Source organism: Nicotiana tabacum, chromosome 1 (genome assembly GCF_000715075.1).
Source record: "Nicotiana tabacum cultivar K326 chromosome 1, ASM71507v2, whole genome shotgun sequence".
Classification (NCBI taxonomy): domain Eukaryota; kingdom Viridiplantae; phylum Streptophyta; class Magnoliopsida; order Solanales; family Solanaceae; genus Nicotiana; species Nicotiana tabacum.
In genome coordinates, this window is record NC_134080.1 from 9596395 (window position 1) to 9615145 (window position 18751).

The 18751-nt window shown below is 38.0% G+C and overlaps 1 protein-coding gene across 11 annotated transcripts; it reads left to right on the forward strand.

The window, feature by feature from the left end:
• The first annotated feature begins 6197 nt into the window (after positions 1-6197).
• Positions 6198-14339, forward strand: LOC107799573 (mitogen-activated protein kinase kinase kinase YODA-like). 11 transcript variants are annotated; one of them, XR_012701213.1, is made up of 17 exons: positions 6200-6372; positions 6895-7003; positions 7191-7242; positions 7335-7430; positions 7542-7688; positions 7986-8043; positions 8136-8881; positions 8993-9721; positions 9964-10051; positions 10281-10343; positions 10625-10785; positions 10911-10986; positions 11796-11855; positions 11943-12050; positions 12125-12364; positions 13179-13794; positions 13886-14339. XR_012701213.1 is itself a non-coding variant. In XM_075234376.1 (15 exons), the coding sequence occupies exons 6-15, from the start codon at positions 8328-8330 to the stop codon at positions 13530-13532; spliced, it is 2433 nt and encodes an 810-aa protein (XP_075090477.1). In that variant the 5' UTR covers positions 6200-6372; positions 6895-7003; positions 7191-7242; positions 7335-7430; positions 7542-8043; positions 8136-8327; the 3' UTR covers positions 13533-14339. The 11 variants fall into 11 exon arrangements, 3 of the variants coding, with proteins under 3 accessions (XP_075090567.1, XP_075090477.1, XP_075090538.1); XR_012701209.1 differs by having other exon boundaries at positions 7542-8043; XR_012701219.1 differs by lacking the exon at positions 7986-8043.
• Positions 14340-18751: the final 4412 nt, after the last annotated feature.

The following is an 18751-nucleotide window of genomic DNA, read 5'->3' on the forward strand; positions in this document are numbered from 1 at the left end:
AAGCTCAACTCTATTCAAGGATAGGGATGAAGCTTTTGAATCTCAAAGATGGCCTTTAATAAGATGTCAAGCTAAAAAATTACAAAACAAGATTATTAGACTTCAAGTGCAAATGAAGAAGTTATTAATTGGGAGGAAGAGCTCAAGGATAAAGGATGTGAATTGGCTAGGTGATAGCATCAAGGACAAGGATAGAGTTTTGGAAGCTCCAAGGCCATATACAAGATCTCAAGCTAAAGAGTTGCAAACTAAGGTTGCTAGACTTCAATGGCAAATAAAGAAGCTTTTAATTGTAGAGGAAGAGCTCAAGCCCAAAAGAGATGAATTGTCCAAGTTTTACAATTATTTGGTAGTCCAAATTGAAGTCCAAGAGGAGGAAAATTGGGTTACCAAATCAGCCCTTGAAGTCCACCAATAGGGCTCAAAATGACCTTAAAAGAGGTCCAAAGGGGGCGTTTCAAAAGGAGCCCAATTGGAGTCCAAACCAATGACCCAAACTAATAGTTTTAAGGCCCAAATCTGCCCCAAAAGGATTTGGCTGCCCCCCACTTAATTTTGATGGCTTTTGTTACCCCTTAGGAGCCACCTACCTAAGTTTGATGGTTATTGTGACCCCTAGCAGCCCCCTACCTAATTTAGATGACTTTTTAGCAACCCCCTACATTATTTTAAGTGCTTTTAACTCCTATAAATAAAGAGTTCTTCTCATTCATAAGACACAACAATTATTGATTAAGTATATCATACTTTGAGAGTTCTTTTGAACCTTTGTTACTTGTGCTTTGAGATTTATCTTTCAACCTTTACTAGTTCTTAGTTCAAGGTAGTAAGATTACTTCTCTTTTATGATATCTTTGATTCCTTTGTGTTATTCTTAGAAGGCGATTAATACTAGTTATTAATTGTTGTCTCAAGTTACTCGTAAAGTGATAAAGATCCGAATCTATTGTTTTGATTTGCTTTTTAAGTAAAGGCGTTTGATTTCTTCCATAAATCAAGACGTTGTTACTTTGATCTTGTCAAGGCTATAGAACTTGCGTTCTTGGAAGTTCTTGGAATTCTTTCCTTGAATTCTTCCCATATCCTTTATTTTCATCTCTTTAATTCTAGTTGTTCAATTCCTTGTTGTTATTGCTTCTGCATTTACTTCTCAAATTCTTACTTTAATTTGGATTTCCGACCTAGTTGTTATCAAGTGTAATAACTCCAACAACTTGTGAAATGTCAGGTCTCGTACAGACCATTGCATACATCAAGCTACCAACAGCATTTGCGTATGGTACCTTTGACATATACTCTCGTTCAGCTTCATCTTTTGGCGATATAGTAGTACTAAGCTTAAAATGGGGAGCAAGTGGAGTACTAACTGGCTTAGTTTTTTCATCTATGCCAAAACGTTGTAGTATTCTTTTCAAATATTCTTTCTGAGATAAACAGAGTTTCTTTGAACGTCTATCTCTTATTATCTCCATGCCAAGAATTTTCTTTGCCTCACCCAGATCCTTCATCTCGAACTCCTTCTTCAGTTGAATCTTCAACTTATCAATTTCTTCCGAATTCTTGGAAGCTATCAACATATCATCAACATATAGGAGAAGATATATAAAGGAACCATCTTTAAGCTTGCGCAAATACACACAATGATCGTATTTGCTTCTCTTGTACCCTTGTTGCAACATAAACTTGTCAAATCGCTTGTACCATTGTCTAGAAGATTATTTCAATCCGTACAACAATTTTTCAAGTTTGCACATCATATTTTCTTTTCTAGCAACTTTGAATCCTTCTGGCTGAGTCATGTAGATTTTCCCCTCCAAGTTTTCATGTAAAAACGCAATTTTTACATCCATCTGAACTAGTTCCAAATCCAATTGTGCTACTAAAGCCAACATAATTCTAATGGAGGAATGTTTTACAACTGGAGAAAACACTTCACTGTAATCAATTCCCTCCTTTTGAGCATATCCTTTGGCCACCAATTGCATCCAATTGCTTTCTTTCCCTTCGGGAGATTGGCCAATCTCCATGTATAATTCTGATGAAGGGACTGTATTTCATCATTTATGACAATCCTCCACTTATCTTCTTCTGAACTTTGGACTGCGTCTTTATAAGTGGTAGGAACATCACCAGCTACAATTGAGGCTGCACAAGCAACCGTCTCTATGAGACGAACATGTTTCGTTATTGTTCTTTTTGGCCTGCTGGTTGCTATTGATTCAAGTTGTTGAGGTTCCTGAGTTGGAATCTACTCTACTGGATCTCCTTCCAGAGGGTAATTTTCATTTGTTTCCTCCTCTGCTTCTTGTGTAGGAAAAATAAATTTTCCTTCAAACTCCACCTGCTTAGAAGCACCTTCATTTTGTTTGGTATCTTCTGTTACCTTATTTACCATAGCAGATTCATCAAAGGTAACATCCCTGTTGAATATTACTTTCTTTGTCATAGGACACCATACGCGATATCCTTTGACTCTAGAAGTAATTCCCATAAAAATAGCCTTCTTTGCCTTTGGATCCAATTTTGACTCTGTCACATGATAATATGCAGTTGAGCCAAACACGTGCAAAGTCATAATCTACAGCAGGCTTTCCATACCATTTTCCAAATGGTGTCTTGCCATCAACAGCAACAGATGGTAAGCGATTGATGAGGTGGCATGCATATGTAACTATCTCAGCCCAAAATTCTTTGCCCAAGCCAGCATTGGACAACATACACCGTACCTTCTCCAGCAAGGTCCGGTTCATACGTTCTGCCACTCTATTCTGTTGTGGTGTATGTCTGACAGTGAAGTGTCGGATGATGCCATCATTTTCACAAACCTTATTGAAATGATCATTTTTGTTTTCACCTCTATTGTCCGTGCGAATACACTTGATCCTCTTGTCTGTTTGATTCTCCACCATCGTCTTCCATTTGAGAAAAATTCCCAACACCCCATCTTTGCTCTTCATTGTATACACCCACACTCTTCGGGAAAAATCATCAACAAAGGTAACAAAATAGTGCTTCCCACCCAATGAAGGTGTTTTGGAAAGACCCCAAACATCAGAGTGTACACAATGCTCAAAAAACTCCAAGTTGCAAGCTTTTACTCCTTTTAACAATCCTTGATCTGATAGAGTTTTCAAGGATTTTCCTCCAGCATGTCCCAAGCGCATGTGCCATAGCTTGGTTGCTTCTGCCTCTTTGTCGTCACTGGATGTCACTGTCGCTGTCCCAATAACTGTACTGCCACGATAGCGGTACATATTATTATTCTTCCGATTAGCCTTCATTACCACTAGTGCACCGGAGCATACTCTCATCACTCCATTTTTTGCAATGATTTTGAACCCTTTTGATTCTAGGGCTCCCACAGAGATGAGATTCTTCTTCAAATCCGGTACATATCGAACATCTGTTAATGTTCTGATCATTCTATCATGGTTCCTTAATCGTATTGAACCAATGCAATATGAGGTAAGAGGGTTGTTATCCGCTGTGTGGATGACTCTATATTCTCCTTCTTGAAATTCCACGAACCAGTCCCTGTTGGGACACATATGATAGCTACAAGCCGAGTCCATCAACCATATGTCTGATGATGTTGATGACTCTGTTGTAACTAATGAGAAGTCTGAATCATCACAATCAGCTACATTTGAATCCATAATGGCCTTTCCATTGTTATGTTTGGCCTTATTCTTCAACTTCGGACAGTCTTTCTTCCAGTGCCCCTTTTCTCGACAAAAGGCACATTCATCTTTGCTGAGTTTAGATCTTGACTTGGATCTTCCCTTCTTTGTCCACATTTGATTTTGAGGATGATCCCTCACAACTACTGCTTCTCCTTCTCCGCCCTTTTGTTTTTCTCCCTTTCTTTGTTCATAGCTATACAAAGCCGAACAAACTTCTCTAAGAAAAATTTCGTCATTCACATGGAGTAGAGTAGTTTCAAGGTGCTCGTACTCATCAGGAAGTGACCCCAATAACATCAAGGTCAAGTCACCATCATCAAAAATTGCATCTATATTTTGTAAATCTGTGACCAACTTATTGAAACTGGTGATATGTTCGTTCATTGTGGTACCAAGAACATAGGTGAAGCGAAACAGTCTCTTCTTCATGTACAATTTATTTTAACTGTTTTTCTTCAAAAATTTATCCTCCAGTGCTTTCCATAATTTACTTGCAGAAGTTTCCTTTGTGTATGGATATTTCTGCTCTCTAGCAAGGTAGGATCGAATGGTACCGCAAACAACACGGTTGATAATTATCCAATCTTCTTCTCCAATAACATCTGGTCTTTTTTCTTCAATGGCAAGATCTAGCCCTTATTGAAAAAGGACATCTAGAACCTCGCCTTGCCACATCCCAAAATGTCCTGATCCGTCAAAAATTTCTACCGCAAATTTCTCATTTGACACAATTCTTGTCATAAGCGAAGATGGCAATGATGACGTATTGTTGACATTTGATGTAGATTCTTCTTGTTTATTGTCTCCCATCTTTGACACAAATATTATTTAATAGCTGACGACAAAAATCAAAATTATTTCCTTTCTGGTGTGGAAGATCAGACTAAGCTGCAACCACAGAGCATACTCAGACAGAACCTTGACTCAGTTACCAAGATAAATCTTTTCTGATGTGGAAGATCAGACTATGCTGCAACCACAGAGCATACTTAGACAGTACCTTGGCTCTGATACCAATTGTTGAGGAAGCCAAATGTATATAGTGTGAATAAGTCACAACTATTATACCAAAAATTATGACAGCCACCAAATAATAAATAAGACAATAAAGCAACAATAAAAGGAACACCAGAATTTATGAGGTTCGGCTAGTTTTGCCTACTCCTCGGACACAACCAATATTTTATTCCACTCCAAAAATACAAATGAAATAATACTAAAGAGAGAAGATACAAATGCCTTAAGAAGGTAAGAAGGCAAATGAGAGGTGTGTTTAAATCCTAAACATTAGGCCTCCTTTTATAGGGAAAAATTTTCAACCCCAAATTATCACCCACCGATGTGGGACTTTTGACAATCAACACTTTTGTGATCCGACCCTTCCCCGGACCCTATACATAACGGGGCTCAGTGCACCGGGTTGCCCTTTTCCTAGTTCGCGGCTCATTTGATTTGAAAAGGGTAGATGGTGTTGCAGGAACATCCCCTCCTCTTTAGCTGCGTTCTACTTAACATTCATGTAAGGGCGTGTGGTGGATTAAGAGGGAAAGTACTGCAAGGTCATTCGAAAGATCACCAAAAGTACAAATCCATATCTCAGGGCCATGCGCGGATAAGCACATTGAAATGTCCATATGGTTGAGAGCCCCACAACCCGGGCATAACGACACAATGAATATGTGCATTTGTCCAAGTGCTCTACTTTACCATCAAAATAATTTCAAACTAAAACAGTCAATGGCAACTGATAAGTGATCCCCACCCCTATCTTCAGCAATTGTCAACATATAGCCTTTGTTTTTAATTCTAAGTTCAGTTGCCGTTCAGTTAGTTGAAGAATTATAGCAAGTCCAATAAACTTAGTTGCATAAGATATGTGTCTTGCTAAACAAATAGGTAAATTCCATAATTGTCTCACGTTATTCTTTTCCATGGTAATGTTTTGAGACGGATTCAATACTTGAACTCTATAGTTCTTGTAGCAATTTCAAGTTAAATTTAATAGTAATAATTAAGTTCAAAGCCAATAATTTGATTAATATATTAATATATATGTAGGGTTTGCTGAAAATTTACTAGATTTACGTGAACCCATAAGCTACAAGCATAAAGTTGATAATCGAACGTGATAAGGTAAAAGATCAACACAACAACAACAACAACAACAACAACAACAACAACAATAACAACAAACCCAGTGTAATTCCACAAGTGAATCTGGGAAGGGTAGAATATACGCAGACTTTATCCTACCTTCAAGAAGACAGAGAGACTATCTTCGGAAGACCCTCGGCTTAGGAAAAGGATCAACACGAAAATTTGAAAATTAAATTCAGAAATATTCAAAAAAGCAACTTTTTCGGGATTTAGCTCATACAAATATAGAAATTATTTTCTTGAAAAAGGAAGAAAAAAAAAAGTCAACTCATTTGAGTTTAAAAATGAAGTCAACTCAAAGACATTTGACTTTTAAAACTGACAGGGGTATATATGTTAATTTAAAACCTTCAGCATGTACTGCTGAATTTGCTGCTTAGCCTTTTCTCCATGCACACTACACTCTCTTCAATCAATCCTTTCATCACTTCACTTTAATTTCATTCTCCGGCAACCGGCGCCACAAAAGACCCATTTGAGTTCGGGTCGGGCGCGGGTCGGGATGATATTCCGGTACTTTCTTCCAGACCCCGTAAGTTACTAAATTATTGGGGCTTTGACTTTTTTTCATAAGTCAGCTCAGATTCTGTTTACTTCACTTTAACGTATACTAATTATACTGATTTATGTACATAATTCTGTTTTTTTATTTGCATTAATGGATATATTTAAGGTTTCATTTGAGCTTGTTTAATTATTTTATTTATGGATCAAGAATGGATTTTGATTGCTTCCACTTGCTTAAATTTTAGGAAAATTTTGAAGTCCAAGAAATTAGGGTTTTGACTTAGTTTTTACGGTGATTTATGCACATAATTGTGTTTTATTTACTGTTAGTGGGTATTTAAGGTTTCATTTGAGCCTTTTTTTAGAATTGTTTATGGATCAAAATGGATTTTTGATTGTTTCCACTGCTTAAATTCAGTGATTTTTTTTTTTTTATCTTTGCAAGTCAAGAATGGTTGGAGTTTATTTGCAATTAGTAGGTGTCGATGGTTTCATTTTGAGCTATTTTTGTTTATTGATCAAGAATTGATTTTGATTGCTTCCACAGGTGAAATTCAGGCAAGTTTTGTCTTCACAAGTCATAAAATTTAGGGCTTTGACTTTTGTGTTCCCTTTTTCGTTTTGGTATGCTGCTCGAGCACTTTCTTGCTAACCTGGTAAGTAAATTATCACTTTGACTTTTGCATAAGTCAGCCTAGTTTTAAGTTGACCTCACTTTAATGTACATATGCATTACAGTATTACAGAAAAATATATGCATGTAATTGTATTTTATTTGCAATTAGTGGGTGGTTAAGGTTTTATCCTGTTCTGTGATCAGATTTTAACTTATTGCTTCTGCAGCTAAAATATGGGAAAATCATGTTCTTTGCAAGTCTAATAATTTCAGTTTCAGGTGAATTTGAAAAAAAAAGTTTATTATTTATAGAAGTCTATTGTTGTGATTGTGTGCCTAATGGTGTGACATACACGCGCATGTACACACAGATGCATACAGATATGCTCAGGAAACCTTTTCTGGATAACTACTTCAGTTAGCACATGTGAGCACATCCACTAGGAAGCATTATGAAAAATATTCAGGTCATCTATTATTAGCACTTGTTAGCATCATATTTCCTTTTTCTTTTTTCTAAGTAAATTTGTTAGCATCATAATTTGCATGCATGTAATACTTGTTTCCATGCATTCCAGGTAACAAAGAGGTTTGCATTTTGATTTCATTCTCGGGGAGCTTAGGAGGATGTATCTGCTATATGAGATGTCTGGTGTGATGGTAATTTCGTTTGAGTTGCTGTGCTATAAGGAGTCAAGACTGACTTCTAAGCCTTTTGAAGCATTGTAAGATATACTCCTGAATGATTATACTCTTAGAAATTGTGGAGGCCGATGATTGGAGTGCTTTCAGTTGAGTTTCTGTTTAATCTGTATTTAGAGCTATCCCCTGGTTTCATTAATGCTTTAGAGATGGATCACTAATTTCTGTTCCCCCCACCCCCCACCCCCCACATGGAGATTGTGCAAATTAAATTGGATGAACTTGTTGAACTCAAATTGTTAGGTTGCTGAACATTTTACTTGATAATTATTAACATGCCGAATACTTTGGTTGTCTTCTACCTGTTCATGCTTGCAAAGACATAAACAGCTGAAGGGTGCTGTTGATTAGCCCATTTTCTCTTGCAGACAGCCATAGGTATAGTGCTTGTTAACATAACTCATATATTGCATCTACATCCCTGTCTAAATTGTAGAAATTTTAATCTCTAAGTTGTTTAATGGTTGTAGGTGCATGCATTGGTTAGAAATGAACTTTGATGCTCTTTGAGGACTGGACTAATCACTATGAGCGCTTCTATGACATAAAGGCATATTCAAAGGAACTCCTCATAGGATTTAGTTATTTAGCTGGTTTTATTCAGCTAAGTTTTGGTATACACTACAGTTGACTGTCCTTGCTCACGATAATCTCATTTAGCAATGCGTTCATGGTGGGGTAAGTCTTCATCTAAGGATGTAAGGACGAAATCCAAGAAGGAACGTTTCATTGATACAATAAGTAGGAAACTGAAGATTTTCACTGAGGAAAAATCAAGTGGTAAATCTGGATCATCTCGAAGACGATGTAATGATATTATTTCAGAAAAGGGTTCTCAATCAAGGGTTTCCAGGTCACCATCACCTTCTACGCCAGCTTCATGCTGTCAGAGCTTTGTTGATAGGACTTCTTCTCAACCACTTCCCCTTCCTGAGGGTCACTTTTCTAATGTACATCTTGTCGACTCTGCGAACAGTGCATCCATAAAATCAGTGACCAGTGGAGACTCCAAGCCATCATTGACTTTGCCTCTTCCCATGCCTAGGCATCCTCCAAATGGACCAGCTGCTACAGGGGTTGACAAGGACTTACCAACTGCTTCTGTTTCATGTGACAGCTCCAGTGACAGTGATGACCCTGCTGACTCACGGCTTCTTAGCCCCCAAACATCTGATTGTGAAAACGGGAGCAGAACTGCCTTGAATAGTCCTTCCAGGTAAGCACAAATTGATACAATGTGCTGTCCCAGCTTCCAATTTGATACACAGTAGTTCTTAAGAGTTTCTTTTTTTAGAATTTCTAACAAATAAACTCAATGTTTATGTAGTTTGAAGCAGAAGGTTCAATCTCCTATTGCATTCAAAGCAAGTCCAGGAGAGATGTTGAAGTCAGCTAATCTTTTGTCTAACAATCAGGTGATCCCTACATCTCCTAGACAGAGGCTTTTAAACTCTCATGTGGCAGACTTACAGATTCCTCATCATGGTGTTATCTATAGTGCTCCTGACAGCTCGATGTCAAGTCCTTCAAGAAGTCCCATGAGGGTATTTGGGCATGAACCGGTCATGAACTTTGGTTTCTGGCTAGGGAAGCCACATGGAGACATAACCTTATTAGGATCAGGGCACTGCTCTAGTCCAGGTTCAGTCCAGAATTCAGGACAAAATTCAATTGGAGGTGATATGTCAGCACAGCCCTTTTGGCCACACAGCAGGTGTAGTCCTGAGTGTTCACCTGTACCTAGCCCCAGAATGACTAGTCCTGCTCCTGGCTCTAGGATACATAGTGGTGCTGTAACTCCTTTGCATCCTCGATCTGGTGGGACATCGGCTGAATCTTCCATAGCCTGGCTTGATGATGGAAAACAACAAAGTCACCGGCTGCCTCTTCCTCCCATATCAATCCCTCATTCTCATTTTTCTCCATATTCAGTGGCTCCTGCAATTCTGCGAAGTCCTGGTAGGACAGAAAATCCTCCAATCCCAGGGTCACGATGGAAGAAAGGACGTCTGATTGGCAGAGGCACATTTGGACATGTGTACCTTGGTTTTAACAGGTCAGTAGCTGGGATGGTAATCGATACTTTACCATTGTTTCTTATAAAGTTTACCTTCAATGTGCTTTTAATATTCCTTCCTGCATTTTTGCTTGAGATTTTTACGCATGCTAACATTAGATTACTTTAATGATGATCCACTGGAGGTGGAGTTAGCAAACTAATGGAGTTCTTCTTGTATCATTATTTTATCTTTTCAAAACAGACACTAATTTTAAAGCATATTTGATTACAATATGCAGTGAAAGTGGTGAGATGTGTGCAATGAAGGAAGTAACACTTTTTTCAGATGATGCTAAGTCGAGAGAGAGTGCACAGCAACTTGGACAAGTGAGTTACTTTTAAGAAATATCTAAATTTGCTTCTCCGGACTATACTTATGCTCTATACAGAATTTTTATGGGATAAATGTTTTCACACGAAGTACTTAATTGAAGCTAAATAAAAAACAAAAAGAAGCAATATGCTATTATTATTATTTTGAAAATTATCATCGTGTTTCTGTTGTTGACTTCATAATTTATCTTCTTGAAACCATAACTTGAGCAATATTTTGTAGGAAATATCACTGCTAAGTCGGTTGCGCCATCCAAATATCGTGCAATATTATGGATCTGAGTCGGTAAGTTTCTTAAAGTGGTTACTACTGGCATCATGCTTGTCATAATTAATCATAAAATGTTTTCTTTATTTAAAGAAAGTTGTTCAAAAAGATCAAAGTTGACTAAGTACGGTGTGCCCAAAATTTTGTTTGATAAGCTCCAACATTTTATTCTCAGGTTATTCAGGATATCAACAATCATGATTTTATTTTTGAATATGTTACAGTTTGCACTTAATCTCATGATTCCCTTAAATGATGATATAGATTGCCTTAAATGCCTCGTTCAATTTCATCTACAGGTAGATGACAAACTATACATATACCTTGAGTATGTCTCTTGTGGTTCAATCTATAAAATTCTTCAAGAATATGGTCAGTTGGGTGAGCTAGCAATTCAAAGTTACACCAAGCAAATTTTGTCTGGGCTAGCATATTTGCATGCTAAAAACACAGTGCATAGGTAGGTGTATTGTTGAAAAAGTACTTGTGGGCAATATACATGTTTTTTTTTTTTGCCATTGATTTTCTTAGAGCCCCTATCTTAATATGTCTAATGGCTGACATGTAGTTTTATATTTTGTTCAGAGATATTAAAGGGGCAAACATACTGGTTGACCCAAGTGGCCGCGTTAAATTGGCAGATTTTGGGATGGCAAAACATGTATGATCTTTTTGTGCAGTACACTCTTGTCTGTCTACTTTGTGCATATGGGTCGGAATGCACTTTTCATCTCTAACATTATTGTTACTTATGTCAAGTGTTCTACAAAACGCGTGGGGCAAGCCAAAAGTTAGGCAGTGCTAGGATCTGCTTTGTGATTGTCTTATTCCTGCTATCTGTAGGTTTCCTTTTAGGTCAATAACAATCGCTGTTGTCCCTTTGTAAAATTGAACTCATTGTTATTATTTTTAAACCTTTTGGGAGAGAATACTGAAGTCTTGCAAAAGTTCCCTAAAAATAGTTAGAGAAACTGCAGAAGGATCATATGATGTTTTGAGTTTTCAATTTTGTGAAAAGAAGAATCAAAAGCTATAGAATATCTTGAAATTTGCATAAGAGTGTATACTTATTAACTCTGGGAATTGGGAGGCTATATTGTAACTTAATTGAAATATGGCCATTCATGATAATTTTACAGTCTTAGGTGGGAATACTCCAGAAGCAATAAATTTTGAAGTGATTGTGGGTCAACTTTTCGTATGTTTTATGATAATAAATAATCGTCTCAGTTCTGGCCAAAGAATCCTAAGTTTACAGCATTTTTCTAAGGTTGCACCTGGATAACAACTGTTCCGGCCTCTATTGTTTGACTAGGAGGATTTCCTTTATATCTCTTCCATGTACACTTTCCCCAAAAAAATTTGGTCTTGTAAGATTTTTGAGTTTCAACTGTTGGTGTTAGGAAGAAATGTTTGTTTGTTCATAATTCTATACAGGTCATATTTGGCTAACTCAGATACATTTTGCAGATAACTGGTCAATACTGTCCTTTGTCTTTCAAGGGAAGTCCTTATTGGATGGCACCTGAGGTTTGCATTAATATTACTCAAGCTCTTATCTCATCAATGTTTAGCTCTGTGTTTCAACTAATTCATTTCATAAATTTTGTTAATCAGGTTGTTAAAAATTCAAGTGGTTGCAATCTTGCGGTAGATATATGGAGCCTTGGATGTACAATTTTGGAGATGGCAACGACAAAACCACCTTGGAGTCAGTATGAGGGGGTTAGTAAATATGTATGATGGCCCAAGAGTAAACAGTTTCAATTTTTGTTGTGCTTCTAATTCTTTTTTAATAGGTTGCTGCTATATTTAAAATTGGAAACAGCAAGGAACTTCCTGCGATCCCCTACCACCTCTCAGATGAGGGCAAGGATTTTGTGTGGCAATGTCTACAACGCAATCCACTACATCGTCCAACAGCTTCTCAGCTCTTGGAACATCCCTTTGTCAGGAGTACCGTTCCGGTGGAAAGACCCATTCTAAGTCCTGAACCTGCAGAAATAATACCTCCATCCATGCCTACTGTGAGATCAGTGGTAAGGTTTCCTTCTTTGTGCATCTGGCAATCTTGCCATTCCAGTGCAACTAAAAGCTACACATTAGTGCCTGCTTCCATGATTTTGGTCTATCTGTGAGCATGACTTCCACAAGGACATTATGATTTCTTCTTGAACATTCCCTAATTTGATATTTTTTCTTAGAGTTTCGCTGTGGTTGATAAAGAAATTATAGTTACCTATATTAGAAGATTTTGCAACCAACTTTACTGCATTTGAACATTCCCTAGTATTTGAAATTGAGGACTTTTAAGGAATAGGACATTCTGAAATGATATGGACGGTTCTTCCAGACAAAATTAGTTCTACTGTCTGAAGGTATTAGGCTACAGAAACCAAAAAAATGCGCAAAAACAAATTCAGAAGGATGATTAACTTTTGAGGGTCTCATATCACTTAAGCACTTGCAAATGAACATTGGTTGGTTGCCCGCTGAGTAGTTGGGTCATTGTCTGTTGGGGCAATAGTAGATTTTCCTTCGGTGTAAGTTCAGTTCTATGAAACCTCTTTGGTACTAGCTCCTTTGGGAAAACACATTTTTTTCTCAAAAGGTTTGTCTTTTACATTTGTGGTAGGTACCGTCAGTAACACTCGATACTCTCTGTCTGGGGAACTCCTCTTAATCATTTCTGGAGACTAGTGATGTTATCTGCCATCTTTAGGACTCGTGAACATTCTGCTGACTGTATGCACCATGATTTAAATTAAGCATATACACTCTGGCTGATCATTGCTAAACTCATTGTTTTCCTTGGGGCTTAGCGGGTTGACTTCATGTTTTTTGATATTTCAGGCCGTCGGACAATCACCTAAGCATATGAGTGGGAGACTCTCCCCCTCCACCATATCAAGCCCCTGTGCTGTATCTGGTTCAGCAACACCTCTTAGTGTTGGCGGTGGTGCTGTTCCACTATTTAACCTAATGACGCCAACAACCTATTCATCAGAAGGTGTAGGAACATCACCAAGGGCCCAAAGAAGCTTTTACCCTAATGGTGAAACTAGTCACGATCTGAATCCTGACATGCTTCGAGGGACTTCTCAATCCCATTTTATCCAATGTGAACATCGTTTAAAAACATGTCTTTGGATTGCGTCACATAAATTGCACCCGCGATCCGGAACGTATTTTTATTCAATGTTTTAGGGTTGCCCAGCAGCTCCTGAGGGATCAAGTAAAATTGGGCCCATCGTTTGACCTGAATCCTGGCTTTCAAGTATTTGGTCGGGATAATGGGGTTTAACTTGTAAAAGCCACCTGAAAAAGGATGGATGCGCTTGAAATATCTCTTGGAACAATTGTACAGTAACTATACCAAAAAGTCTAGTTTGCCAAATAAAAGTTTTGAAGCGGATGAAAGGAGAAGGCAGTCGCAGGATACTAATGTTTTTCGCTGTCAGTTGCTATTGTAAGTTACTTGTACCTGTAACAGTATCTGCTTATGGTTTCCACGACTCCCTTGATACCTTGACTATCTAGTTTATTTTGGTTCTCCCCAGATCACCGTCCAAGGAGCCATGCAGCAGTATATTACAATGACGTATAATTCGACTGGTTCAGAGAAGTGTATAATTTTGGTTCCACTTACATGAGACACAGAATGACAGAGAGGTACCAAGAACACACTTTCTTTTGGGCTCCTGGTTTGCAAACTTTTGGCATATAGATCTTTTCTTCATCAGATTGAAATACAAGGAAGGGCAGATGTGAAAAATTGGTCATACTACTGTACAGGGGGGACTGATTAAAAGGCTAGTTAGGGAATCTCAGGCTTGCTTGTAAAAATTTTATTGGTAATTGTTCATAGCAAAGCTCTCTACTACTCGTTTGAGCTTTTCAGCAACAGCCTATTGTATCTTATATGATGGTTCCCTATCAGGTCTAATCCAACTTTCAGTAATAATAGTAAACTTTTGAAGTTGAATCATGAATGTGGTTTCAACTTTTATCCTATATCTTTTTGTCTTAGATAAAGCATGTTTGACCAGTGATGGCTAATGACATCCATCAGTGTTATCAAAGCCGAAAAGCGCAGAAAAATGTCTGTTGGGCTTTTAGCACAAAGCGCAAATAAAGCATGAGCTTTAATGAAGAAAAGGCGTAAATGGATAAAAACTATAAATATGTATGTGTAGTCCAATACCAAATATATGGACAAAGAAAATTTACGCTAAAGTGAAATTTCAATTGTTTAGTGTAGCCTCTTCAGGATTATGCTCATTGGAGTCTTGATAATAGCATCGAAGTGCCCGCTAAGCGAGGCGAAGCGCTCAACATATTTTGAGTCTCGCTTCAGGACTTAAGCGCGCCTTTGATAACACTGACATCCATCAACTTTTATCCTGTGTCCTTGTGTGTTGGAGAAGCGTGTTTGACTAATGACGGCTAATGACATCCATCAAGTGATTTCTTAACTGCTAAAAAGAAGTATCAAATACACAGTTCAGCTAAAAAAAAATACACAGTTAGCCTACATCCCTCTCATTTTCTAAAGTTGGATAAATAGTTGTAAGGCGCATATATCTTTTTGCTTGTTATCACTTAACTACTAAGATAGAGAACAAGGATAGTTTAGTAAAGTCTCGCTTTTTGATAGGAGCAAGTGCTTGCTAAAGCATGATATATTTCATTCTTCGTTCGGGTTGAAATGTACTTTGTTATCTAATAACAAGGAATGAGATTGATGCCAACTCTCACTCTGAGAGTCAAAGCATTGGTTGGTGCAATCATCTCTAAATCATCCCTTTTTCGTACTGTAGACCTAACATCTATGTTACTCGGACTCTCTAAAATCCTGTCGCACCTTGTTTAACCAAAAATTTGAGTCTTTGGTCAAAACTAAAAAGAAATTCGGGTTACTGATAATCAGGAGACAAAAATAAAATACTTTTGAGAACGATGGTAAAAAAACAAATAGATGTGTATTTCAATAAATTCTCAATAGTATTTCGTGTCCTTACAAATGATGATACTTCTTCCTTTTATAGATAATTCTAGGTAAAGGAATGAAGCCTTAGCTTTAATGATATAATCATGAGTAATAAATGACATTAAATAAGCCGTTATACAATCATTCCTATTAAATACCAATTTTGTAACGTATCAAGTATTTAATAATGAATTTGGACTCCTTTCTGTCATCAGATCTTTGCTTTCAATGCCTTCTATCCGTTGGCTGTAAATAATTTAAATTGGTACGAGACTCGTATCTATACGTCGTCTCGTGCCTATTTAAATTCTTCTTCCCGTGGCTGTCTCCATCCGTGCCTCTTAGTCAATTGTTGCGCTTTGACCATTTAACTAATCCACGTGTCATGCCACATCATCTTTAATATAAATTCAGTTTTTTCCAAATACAGATAGTCCCCCCACTTTCCATTTTTTTATCAATTAAATAATTGGAAAGTGGATCTTCATGTAAAAGGAATTTTTGCCACAATTAATGCTCATGACAGTATTAACGCCTCAGCAGTCTTTTCCATTTAATGTTCTGCCCATGTGTCATTTTCTAATTGATTCCGCTATTCATACCCTTTTTCGAGACTTCTTCATTCTCACTATTTACGAAGTGATAGCTGCCTTTATTATAGGCTTTTCATCATTACACTTCTTAAAGTTGACGGTTCCCATTTTACACATAACTTCTTCTTCCTTTGTCTTCTTCACAAATCTTCAGCACATACTTCCTTCTTAAGAATGTCTTCTTCAAACCCTAACCGTAAAAAAATTCCAATTTTAGATCAATTCCCCAACGCTCCTGTTAGACACAGAAGAGGCGGAGGAGGTAGGCTTCGAACAGGGTTAGAATCTACGCGAGGCGGCTCCTCTGGTTCTTCTTCAATGAGTTCTATCCCAAAAGCCCCTTCTTCTAAAAGTAGGGAAATTCTTGATTCTTCTCAAGAACCCTCAGTTGATGATATAGTTCCCAGCGATTTGTCTTTTGAAAGTGACAAAACGTCTCTTCAAAAACAAATTAAAAATTTAGAAAAGAGTCGATACTTACCCAACAATAGTAACCGAGCTTACAATCCCCACCATAAGAAAAGATTGTAACTGGAAGGATAGTCTCCGAATGTCAATTCCTTCCCCAAATCAAAGAATTTCCTCTTTTAGAAGTGGGTATTCTTCTGTTTACACTTACCCCTTCACTTTAGGTTTTAATCCTCCGATTGACCCAGTTATCCTCGATTTTTGTCGTTTCTTTACAATTTGTTTGGCCCAAATCGGTCCATTAGTGTGGAGAACAGTGGCTTGTTTGAGATATTTATCCTCCAAGGCCAATGTCAATTTCACCTTTTCTCACCTCATTCATCTATACCATCCTAACTTAATACGCCATGGGTTTTTTACCCTAACTGCAAGGAGCAAAAAAGTTTTGGTAAATCCTGAGGATGACAAAGACCGTGGATGGTATATCCGTTATGTTGTTGTTCGTACGGTAGACTTGATTGGCGAAACAAATATTCCCTTCTCTGAGAAGTGGAATTTTGAATGTAGGTTTTCTTTTATTTACCGTACCTACTTTTGAGAATTTCAAAAGAAAGTTGTTTTTAACCTCATCCCTTCTTGGTTTTTTGTAGCAACCATGGGAGATGTTGAACCTATTCCCAACTTCCGTGGTTGGGTAGACTCACTTTTGAAGATTGCTTCTAGGGAGCAGAGAACTTGGAAATCAATTTCTTCCTTACATGGTTGGAAGGTCAAAACACATGGTATCCCCCTTTTTATAAAATTTTTTTACATGTTAAGCACTTTTTCCTTAACTTTAATCATGTATATCCATCCTTTAATCAGGATTTGGCATTAGAGGAATGACGGCTGAAGTAGTTATGGCCATTCGCATGTCTGCGAATGCTGCTCTTGATTTAGATAAGGCTCGAGCCTTGTTGCCTAAAAGGAAAGCTACAAAGGAAAGTTCTGAAGAAGAAGAGGAGGGTACCTCTCTAATTACCAGGCCAAGGGTCAGGAGACGAATAATCATTGATGATGAAATTGAAAACACTCCTGCTCAAACCTCCACCACCGAGCCTGTTTTGATTCATTCTGACGAGGACGCCGAACCAAGAGATAATAATGAGTCAATTCAGCATCTTTTTGACAGTGGTTTCGGAAGTGGCGAGCTCGACCCTGTTTTTGATGAAGCTCCTCTTTCCTTATTTGTTCCTATTTCCTTCATTCCTCAGCCAACCGTAAGTATTTCTTTACCAGTTTTGACGACTTCCGTTCTTTTGCCAGTTTCTACCGCTCCTATATCCGTTCCATTGGCTGTTTCTACCGCTCCTGCGTTGGTTTCTACATCTTTTCCTTCCATTCCTTCCATTGCTCCTCTTCCCTCTGTTCATCATACAGAGACAGGTTCTAGCAGTGGAAGTATGACTATGAGAAGTGTTACTTTGGAGGTTCTTGCTAATCATAGCCTCTTGAGGAAGACCGGTAGAGCCGATGTTTGGCTCGAACCTCGAATTGGAGATATCGAGAAGAAGAAGATGGGGAGCCATAGCTGCTTAACTCTGATGAATGATGTAGTTCATTCTACTTTGAAGGTATTTTTACCAACAAGTTTTTTTTTAATTATCTTCAATCTCTCACTTCTATGACTTATCTCTGTAGGCTAACCTTATTGGCACGGAATTAATGGGAAGAATTTCCCTACTGGAAAGAAAAGCTCGTGAGTCTGAAAAGACTGTCCACGAGGCCGAAGAAATAGCTAGGGGAGCCCAGCTTGAAGCAACCAATTGGAAGGAGCAGTTCGAGAATGCTCAAGGGATCATAGAGGAGTTGCAAGAAGATAAAAATCTCCTGGAGCAGCAAAACCGTGGTTTAACTTCTGAACTGGCAACTGTCAAAGCCTCTTCAAGCCAATTGAAAAGAGACAAAGAGCTTTTGGAATGCTCTTTGTCAGAACAATTATCCAGGGCTAGCAAAGAAGTTAGGGAGCTGAAGGCACTTTTGGCTAGGAAGGAAGAATATGCAGGAGAGTTAGTGCAAAGCTTGGCTCAAGCTCAGGCTGACTTACAGACTTCTTCTGACGAGATTCATGCCTTGAAGAGTTCTCATGCTTCTCTTGAAGCTTCCCTTGATTCCCATTTAGCTGAATATCAAATTTTAAAAAACGATCTTGCTATGTGGGAAAAAGAATATGGACTTCTAGAGGAAAATTTTAACATAGAGGTGAGTTGGGCTTTCTTGAAATCTCGTCGTGATGCTTTGACGGAAGCTGATCAAGAAGGTTTTGACTTGCCGTCTGAACTGGCCAAAGTCGTAGATACCATCGAGAAAAGCCAACAGTCTACTGATACTCCTTCTCCTGCACTTGAAGTTCCTGGAACAGAAGAACTTTTAAATGAAGGAGTGAATACTGCAGC